Below are 10,376 nucleotides of genomic sequence, written 5' to 3' on the forward strand. Positions count from 1 at the left end.
TATGCTACCCTGAACAATGCCTGAACTTCGTATTTTGAGCACTTCTTGCGTTGATTTTGCCTCTTCACAATGACTCGCTTAATTTAGTCCTAATTTGTAAGTCGCTTTAGACAAAAGCGTCTGCTAAATGACTAAATGTAAATGTATAAATAGTATTTAACTATTTGCACTTATTATAAATAAAACTCAAACTTACTTTTTGAGGCTATAGTTAGTGTAATTATCATATATTGCTAATTGTACTTATTTGCACTTTATGTGCACCGCTGCACTAAAATAATTAACTATAAATAGATAAAAAACATATTTTTTTAAATAAACTAATAAAATGACAAAAGCAAATCTCGAAATTACTAAAAATTAAACAAATATAAATATTTTTTATATTAATAAAACTAAAATAAAAACTCAAATAATGGGATGATATATAGTTAATATGCACTGAATAAAAAAATAGTTTAAAAAAATATTTTCTTCAACACTAGAACAACACAATGTTGTAATTTAAACACAAGAAAAACGCTTGTGAAAAATGTAATACAGAATATGTCTTCACATTATAATTGGACCATGTTTTTTCCGATTTTTCTCCGTGCCTGGAGTGTAAATTCAGTCCCTCAGTATTTGCATGCTTCGCGTCAATTGTCAAAACCTAGACTGAACTTTATCTCCATTGATATCAAACACCAACTTCATTGCAATCATGGAAATCGGTTCAATGTAAACTCTTCTTAACGTCACAGTAGAGCAGACAGTGCATGTTTAAATGCCTCTTTTCATTTGAAAGTTTATCAACATCAGGTTTGGGTCAGGTTGATATTTTGGTAACTTTATTTCGAAACTCTACTGACTATAAGTAACTTTGCAACTACATGTCAACTACCAGTCATTAGAGTACTAGTAGACTGTCTGCTTAATATCTGCAAAACCCCAACAGACATTCTACTGAGTATATGTAACTGTGCAAGTACAACTTATTCTACCAACCCTTAATATAATTCTATAATGAGAATGTTGACATGTAGTTGAAAAGTTACTCATAGTTATAGAATGTATAAAGTGAAGAATTTAAATAAAGTGTAACAATAGTAAATAGTAAACTGTATGGATATTTGACAGTAAATATGGACAATGTCAGATTGCAAGGGTTTATGCACTTTTTTTGTTTTTGTTTTTGTTTTTTTCTCTTTTCCAATTTGTCTTAAATTTACATAAAATTTCACATAAAAGTCATTTTGATGTGGCCAGTGTAAAAAAAATAAATAAAAAATTCACAAATATATGCCAGTATAAAATCAATTTTGTAGTTTTGTCATTGTTGCTATTTCATACTACAGGGACACATTTTTGATGAGTATTTTTGATTTTTATTTAATTTGTGTATCGGAGATCAGCTAGCAAGATAAGTGCACTGTATCAAATGATTAATTTAAGTGAAAATTAACACATGTAAATAGATCCAGATGTTGTTGATTTATGTGTTCAGATGCTGGAAGATGTATAACAAATCTAAATAAACAGTTTTTATCATGTAAAAACAAAGTTTACAGTGAAACCTTTTTTTTACTCAGTATTTATAATGCATTTTATTTTTCATTTCAATAACAGCATGTTAAGTACTGTTAATAATACATTGCTGGTATAATCCTACTTATTGACAGCAGCTGCAATCATATGAAAGAATAAAAAAAAAAAGGTAATTGTGACTTTTCATATCACAATTCTGACTTTTATTCTTGGGACTTTATAACTCACAATAGCGAGTTCATATCTAACAATTCTAACTTTATTTATTATAAATATTAGTTTACATCTAGCAAATTCTGATTTTATAACTCACAATTGTGAGTTTAGGCTATATATCACAATTCGGACTTGCAATTCTGGAAAAATAAAGCCAGAATAGTGAGATTAAAAGTCGTAATTACCTTTTTTCATTTTTTTTTTCTGTGGTGGAAACAAGCCTCTATACAATCCTGACATTTTATTCATAGAGAGAGTTTACTCTACTAGCATATCCCAGACATCATGAATCCTGATGTTTGTGCGATACATTGACTTCTCGAAGACTCTGTGGGAAAAAAAAAAATTGTGAAGATTGAATAAAAATGTATATTTATCTACATGGCTTCTGTTCAAATGCGAATATGGTATGAAAATGACAAATCTTACAAAGCAGTTGGATCAATAATTTCATCAAAGCCATCAACCAGATCAGTATACTCCTTCAGTTTCTCCAGGATCTGATGAATGGCTTGAATAAAGTTCCTTTACGATTCAAACAACGAAAAACAAAAAAGAACTTGTCAAATAGGAACTGATTTCAAAAAGATCAAACAAAGATGAAATCATTAAATCAAAAAGGAGAGTGAAGAGAATACATGTCTCAACATATTCAGATTTAGAGCAAAGAAATCATTGTTCCTAAAATAACATTTGATCTTTCTTGTTCCCCTTACTTTGGTGCTTCTTCAAGCTGTTTTCGGGTAAATGCTTCACTTTTCAACAGCTCATTAATGACAGCGCTCCTCACTTGATTCCATTCACTGTCAAATATAAGTTATACCATTTCTGACTGATTATTTGATTGCAGAAATCATACACAAGAACATGCTAAATTTCAGCCAACAGTGTTTCAGAACCAGGCAGTGTTTTAACCAGATTTCCAAGATTTTTTTACTAAACATATGAAAAATAAAGAGGATAAAAGTCCATTTCTTACTTCACTGATTGCTGGAGTTCAATCTCATCAAAACTTCTGTGTTGTTGACCGATGACAAAAAGGTCCCAAATTTCGAGGAACACTTTCCTAATTACGCTATAGCAAACGAAAGAAGATTATGAAGAGGAATATATTATATTTGCATTACATAGAGAGCACGAAGCATTAGTCTTCTAGATAAATATATCAAGAACACACAGCTTGTCTTTACTGAAAGGTGATCATAAAACAAGATAATTTATTCACTGTTTTATTGTTTATTTTATTTTATTTTATTTTTTTACTTTGTCTTACCGCAAAGGCAGTAATAGTTGATTATCTTCGCTCGTGGTTTTCTCATGTTCAATAACTGGACTAAGCAGATACAAAATGCCCCTAATGATGATCTCCAAAAAGGTCTGCCTGCAAGATAGAGAAAAACATATATAAAAAATGTCTTACTATTTTAAGATTTACATATTAATTCAATACGATATAATTAAACATGAGAAAATGTTTCTTGTCCCTATACCTGTGAGTGTGTGATACATCATTCCCTTCAAGAATAAGGGTTATGTGATTTACTCTGTGCAGAAACCTGTTGATCTCGGTAATCCCAAAGCCGACTTCAGAAAGTTTTTCATAAACAGGAAGAGAGTAAACAACAGCGCTTCTGCCAATAGCCCTGAACAAAATGGAGGGATCATCTTTGTTTCACCATTGATTTGTCATTAATATCGCTTTAAATTCTCACAGATGTTTATGAAGTATATATACATGTTTACGTGTCATTCCTTTCTGAAACAACAGATGAACAACTTTTGAATCACAAACTGCTATTTCCTTAAGCTACTAACAAACAAAATCTAAAGTATCAGATACATGGATACATATACATTAATCATAAATCATGTTTAATTTCATACAGTATAGATCACTTACCAGTTAGACTGATTGAATCTGTCCGAACCAAGAGCTTCATTTCCACGACTGTAATATTCCAGGGCCAAGGCGTCAAAGAATTGATCAAAATGAAGTTTAGTCCAACTAGAAAAGAAAATTGGAATCAATTACAGTAAAAGGCACAGTAAAAATAAAAATTCCCAGCCCTTGATTCTGATTGGTGGAGCCACGTTCGATGTACATTACAAGGATACACGTGACCTCATTACTTAATATTGAATTTTTTTTTTTTTTTTTTATGGACTAACCGTTTTATAAAATCAATAAACCCTGAGAAGCTGTGGTTTACAGTGAATTTAGATCTGTAAACCACAGTTGGCCTATTTACAACAGCGCCATCTTTGATTTTTAATGGGACTGAAAGCTTGGCTGTGAGGGATGGGCCTACATCTCTCCAGTGGGTTGTACTGTTATTTAATGTGTTTTTGGATTGTTCAGCTGACAAAACACTGCAAAAATATCTTTCCAAGAAATTTCAGTAGATGAAAAAAACTCTAGACAACATGATATCTGGGAGCTTTATACAGCGGATGCCATTGAAAACAAGGTAAGCCTATCCCTCACAGCCTCGCTTTCATACCTGTCATGCTCTGAAAAAGGTCTATTGCTTTATTTAACAACATTCAACAGAAGCCCTGAATCACATGTGTCAAATTGTCCTGCAGAGCGTATCTCCAACCAGCTCCAAAACACATGGCTGGATGAGCTTGATTCGCTGGTTCAGGTGTGCTTAATTAAAGGTGGTATCAGTGATTTCAGGCCCAAAAATATTTTAGCACATTCATCTAATCTTTCCTAACGATCCGCTAGCTGCCCGCCCCATAAGCATGCCGTCAAAAAAACGCGTCTCTGTAGGCAGCCTAGGCTCTGAGATCTGCACACAAAAACAAATGGTTTAGCCAAACACTCAAAACCAAAACAAATAGTGTTCCAACCAATCACCGACAGGGGGAGGGTGTTGTGAGGTTTTGTGCTCGTGCACGGCTGCACGCGAAGTCAGAGCTGAAGAAAAAGCTGGCTCAAAACCTCACAACACCCTCCCCCTGTCGGTGATTGGTTGGAACACTATTTGTTTTGGTTTTGAGTGTTTGGCTAAACTGTTTGTTTTTGTGTGCAGATCTCAGAGCCTAGGCTGCCTACAGAGACGCGTTTTTTTGACGGCATGCTTATGGGGCGGGCAGCTAGCGGATCGTTAGGAAAGATTAGATGAATGTGATAAAAATATTTTTGGGCCTGAAATCACTGATACCACCTTTAAGGTTAGAGTAAAACCCTAATTAAATACAAAGGGCCGTGGCACTCCAGGAGGGATAAATTGACATGGCAATGGTTTAAAAATATATATGTTACCGGCAAAGTGTGTAATCTGGCATTCTATAGAATGCCTAGGTAATGTATAGAATTAGGTAATGTATTTTTGCCAAAAACCATCAGGCATTCTATACATTGCCTAGGCATTCTATACAATACCGGGATTTCATACTTTGCCGGTAACATATATAAATTTAAATCCTTTTGTGTTCGCTTGCAAAACTTTTGCTTCTCTCTCAAAAGTATTGCATTCCTGACGGGAAGTTCGAATCATTTTACTGACTCTCTTGTTCGATCTCGTTCATCAAAATGAACGAATCTTTTTTCGAGTCATTTCGTTCATTTAAGGGGCTTTAAATGTTGTACTTTTAACAGGCAAATTCCCACGAACACATCCACCTACGCAAACTTGATCATATTCTGAATTAAGAAATCATTATATTGCAGTCAAAAATAATTTACAGGGAACATAAATAATTACTTTACCTTACGAATCTTTCGTTCATTTGATCGTTCATGAATCACTAATCCTCCATAAATACTTGACTTTCACTCGCAAAACTTTGGCATCCCCCAGGGAAACTTTGCGTTAACTCACAAAACTTTTGTGATGGAAAAGACATGAGGTGTGGGAACGAGGAAAAACTATATTTCTCGGGGTAACACAATAGAAGGATCATGATCGTTCAAGTGGTTTTAATGATAATTATGAAATAGTTTTAGTTGTCTGAAAGGATGAGAAATGCCACGGTATAACTATTAATTATGTAGGGGTTTAAATGATATTTGTAATATTCAACATTTTGTGCATGTCTTCCTTACTTCAAAAGACCATGCCTTGTATCCGGGTCTAAAAGCACATGATACTTTTCACTTGCGTTTCTCAGCTCAATCAGCTCTGCCCATTGCCTGTAACACACAAAATTCAGGCATTTTTTAATGCTAATTTTACTTTATATTTATCGACCTGTCAATCAGTAGCATAGTCTTACTTCTTAGAATCCAAGTATTTCGCATGGAACGAAGGACTTTCAGTGTGTTTCAAAACTTCATCCCAGTAAAAAGCAATCAGTCCAGATGCGGTTCTAGGAAACACAGAAGAGAAAAATTGTTATTTAGAGATGTCATTAAGTACAATATTGAAGTTTGGAATTGATATTAACAAACGTTCTTACCTTAAAGATATAAGGAAATCATTCTTCTCTTTTTGCCTTTCCAAAACTGAAATTTCAAAGGCTTTGTTTCTAATCTGATCCATAACCATCTGCACTCTTCGGAGGAGACAACAAGTGGTTAAAATTACACTATGAAATGTAATAATTTTTTGTCATGGGCTATGTGTTTAGCCCAACACTTAAGTTTGGAGGACAATAATATAAAATGCATCCATTTTATTGCATCATTAATCCATAGTTGCTATTTGCTTTAACAGCATGGCTTTAAAACAGCTCTTACTCCTCATGAAGTTGGTTAAAATCTATTTTTCCAATGTCCAAAACAGTATCCACTCCAGCTTCGAGCATGTTCACCATCCGGGATCTCACCACCCTTTTAAATGTCAAAATACAGAATGTTACCTTTTAATATGCTACACTTAAAAACTACAAGTAAAATTATTTTTTAGTACAATGCATGTTTTACTAACACCGTGTCTACACTGGATGCGAACGGCGCAATGTGAAGCGCCAAACGACAATAGAAATCATTCAAATCAGTGGTGTTGTCTACAATGGATATGTCGCAGCACAGCGCGACACGACGCAACAAATTCCCAACAGTAAACTGATGCCTCGTTCAATTTATGACATACTCCATACACCCACGATAGGCTATTTCTCACAGGAATGACAAATGGATTTGTAATGGTCACTTTTTCGAGATGCGACACGTCAATGGTTGTGTCCGGTGTTGACACTGTGTAATCATCACAGAATCTCATGGAGCCCCTGAAGAGACATGGTGATGGAAAAAAAATTGAGATGGGAGGAAAAAATATATGTCAATTCTTTAGCGTTGTTAGTGTTCGGTTACAAAACCTTAGTTCCCTCGCAAACGATTTGCGTTCCCTGAGAAACTCTGCATTCACTCGCAAAACCTTTGCGTTCCCTCAAGAAACTTTTGCGTCATCCCATAAGAAATTTTGCTTTCACACGCAAAACCTTTGTATTCCTTCGCAAAACGTTTGCGTTCCCCAAGAAACTTTGCATTCCCTCGCAAAACCTTTGCGATCTCTTCAAGAAACGTTTGCATTCTCCCATAAGAAACTTTGCTTTCACTTGCAAAACCTTTGCGTTCCTTCACAAAAGTTTGGTGTTCCCTCACAAAAGTTTTGCGTTCCCCCGAGAAACTCAGCATTTGCTCGCAGAACCTTTGCATTCCCTCGCAAAACTTTTGCGTTCCCCCAAGAAACTTTGCTTTCGCTCGCAAAACTGTTGCATTCCCTTGCAAAAGCTTTGTGTTTCCCCGAGAAACTTTGTGTTCCTTCAAGACACGTTGCTTTCGCTTGCAAAACCTCTGGAAGAGAATGCAAAAGCATTGACATAATTTTTCCTCCCATCTCATAGGTTTTCCTTCACCATGTCCCTTTAGGGGCTCCATAGAATCTGCGCATAACTTATTGCTGATAATATTTTAAATACAACATTAAATAAGTTTAAATTAAATTATAGAGAGGTCCTACGCCTTGGCCAGAAGGAAACTGAAGAACTCCATGGGTTTACTGTAGATTGGAGGGGCTCCTGGAAGATAGTATGACTCCACTTCTCTGTAATAAACAAGTCACATGAATAAATCAAGTTATGAGCAAAACAAAAGGTACATGGTGTGGATGGTGGATTTGTAAGGCCAGTGCACAATCACATCTTGGACAAGCACTTTGACAAAGGAACACTGGATCTTGTGTTCTCCACTCTTAATGAAAACATGCTTACTTCCAGATCTCCACCATCGTCTCGTTTTTAAAGATCTGGCGGTAAATGTTGGAATACCTGTAGAGCACATTCATTGGTATTATATTGGGTTTCAGAGAACTTGTCAGAAGTAAACGAGATCTTTTAGTGTTTTGAGAATGTGGAAAGATGAAAAAGCTCTTACGGAAAGAAAACATTTTCAGCGATCTCGTTGATCGTTACAATAATTGTACTAGCAGCTGCCAACGGAAATAATTTCCTGTGAAATAAAGAACAGGCAATATAAATATATTTTTTTAAATCACCAAAAATCCTACATAAATAAAATAAGACAAATTTGTTCTTTATCTAATCATTTTGACCAGTTCTCACAATAACCAGTGAATAGCAGAGTGAGTCCACACCACAACTATAACAATAGTGGAAACAGAGGAAAGATATTGGTCTAAATTATTCTTATTTTGTCTTCTGGAATCAGAGTTTAAACAACAATTAATATTTAGGGACATTATCAATTTAACTGCACTGACACTATCGACGGAGAACAAAATTTGAACTGAATTGCTAAATAATGAAACCATTATCTTCCATTGAGATGCTTATAGCTGAATTAAAATGGTCTCATATCTGATGAACTTTGTAACATTGACACCGTCATTGAATTGACTTGAGGAGAACAATAACACTTATTTTCTGAAGATCTACTTCACAGCTGAAATTGAACTGGTTTCATAATTGATTAACTTTACATTAACGCTCTTATTTTCCTGGTTATTAAAACGTAAAGTTGCTTTGAGACGATCTTTAAAGTGCTGTATATAAATAAATGTGACTTAAATAAACGTGAGACCTGTAAATATCTTCTGAAGCTTCTTAAGGGCAGTACTAAATAAAGCAAAAAAAGATCTTTAAACAAAACACAAACAATTCACACCAATCATTCTGTTCAAAAGTTTACACCCCCGTTTTGCCTTTTTTAACATCAATTAACTCTTGCACCTTTTGTAATAGTTAAGGACGAGTCCTCAGTGTGAAAAGATGGATCCCAAAATCATACATTTACTGTTGGAAGGGATTCAAATATGCAGAAGATGGAAAAAAACAAAGAAGGTGCAGGACCTTTTCTGTAGAACAGGCAGTTTCACTGCTCAGGACAAAGGACTCATTAACATCTATCATAAAACATCCAGGTAACGACAGTATTAAGAATCATGCTAACTTTTCAACTGGTTCTTTTGAAATTTGTATTCATGACTTGTGCTTAGAATAAACATGACATTACTATCATTACACAGTATTTGAGACCGTTGGACAGACTTACGGTATTACATCTGACTCATACTTGCTCTGGGTATTCTTTGGTTTTACAAACTCTCTTAATTTTTTTACCCAACTTTGGACAGCGATCCTGTAAAAACAGAAAAAGGTTATGATCAGGAAACTGTTGAACCTACATATCAGGTACATTATCCAGTGCTGGTATTACCTAGTTTTCCTGAACTGATCATCTCTCACTATTTTCTCTGTAACGTTTCTGACTTTGTCCAGGAAGTCTAAAAAGACTACAGTCCCAGAGTTGAGGATTTGTTCTCTTAAATTGTGAGATGATAGTTCAGCACAATCTTTGTTCAAAACAAAGACAGAATCATTAAAAGACAGAGAAACCGTGGGGAAAGAATTACTACCACAAAAGACAATTCCAACAGTTGTCAATATGTCCAGAACATTATTGTTAGAGCTATCACATAAATGCTGCTTTTGTCTATTAAAGTATAAAGGTTGATTTTAATTGTTCAACCATAATAAGAGGGAGAACAACGTAGCCTACCGTAGCAGCAGAGCAATGCAGTTAAACTTACAACAGCCAAAAGATTATACATTGTTTCCGTCTTATGCTAAAAGAGAGAAAAAAGATCTAAGTAGGCTACTAAACATGCCAGAAAGGAACGAAAAACAATGAATGTGTACTTTGTACTGAATATTATTGATGACAGAAGAGACAAACACTTACTTTTTGATCTGCGAGTCTGTGCACACTAAATATCCTTCACTGTCGGACTCTTGGCTAATATGGGTCATTACATGGTCAACCGTCCACAGCAGAGCAACCGAGCAGGGCAAAAGGGCAGCTAGATGGTCTAAAACAAACATTTATCTGTTAATATTTGAGTGTTTTGTCCATCTTACTGTTGGTGTCATTTCAGGTTACATTTCCAAATTGAAAAATAAAAAATACAAGTACCAGGGTGAAATCCTTATTAATAATGTACATGGAACTAAATTGTAACATACAGTATAGAGATTCAGAGGAATTTTAGGTTCAATGACATACTATAATAGCTTTTTTAATATTTTGAATTTGTATTTGTAATTATTAGTTATTATTAGTCATTATTAGTAAGCACACTGACAAAGATATTTGTTTTTTTTTAAATTAGTTAAAAAAAAAGAATGTCTGTAAAAGTTTTAGTTTACTTAAATCCAAATTAACT

General features: G+C 34.5%; 1 protein-coding gene across 2 annotated transcripts; it reads right to left on the bottom strand.

Annotated features, from left to right (window-relative positions):
- Positions 1-1,565: 1,565 nt before the first annotated feature.
- Positions 1,566-9,956, bottom strand: LOC308696472 (uncharacterized protein). 2 transcript variants are annotated; one of them, XM_081375221.1, is made up of 18 exons: positions 9,896-9,956; positions 9,713-9,779; positions 9,371-9,506; positions 9,206-9,292; positions 8,069-8,143; positions 7,906-7,962; positions 7,656-7,739; positions 6,431-6,523; positions 6,151-6,246; positions 5,968-6,060; positions 5,798-5,884; positions 3,644-3,748; positions 3,234-3,386; positions 3,017-3,124; positions 2,723-2,818; positions 2,460-2,546; positions 2,173-2,268; positions 1,566-2,071 (listed from the first exon to the last, which is right to left on the bottom strand). In XM_081375221.1, exons 2-18 carry the CDS (start codon positions 9,762-9,764, stop codon positions 2,002-2,004), a joined length of 1,575 nt encoding a protein of 524 aa, XP_081231347.1. In that variant the 5' UTR covers positions 9,765-9,779; positions 9,896-9,956; the 3' UTR covers positions 1,566-2,001. The 2 variants fall into 2 exon arrangements, with proteins under 2 accessions (XP_081231347.1, XP_081231348.1); XM_081375222.1 differs by lacking the exon at positions 9,896-9,956 and having other exon boundaries at positions 9,713-9,829.
- Positions 9,957-10,376: the final 420 nt, after the last annotated feature.

Source organism: Scardinius erythrophthalmus, assembly GCF_964197995.2.
Source record: "Scardinius erythrophthalmus genome assembly, chromosome: 9".
Taxonomy (NCBI): domain Eukaryota; kingdom Metazoa; phylum Chordata; class Actinopteri; order Cypriniformes; family Leuciscidae; genus Scardinius; species Scardinius erythrophthalmus.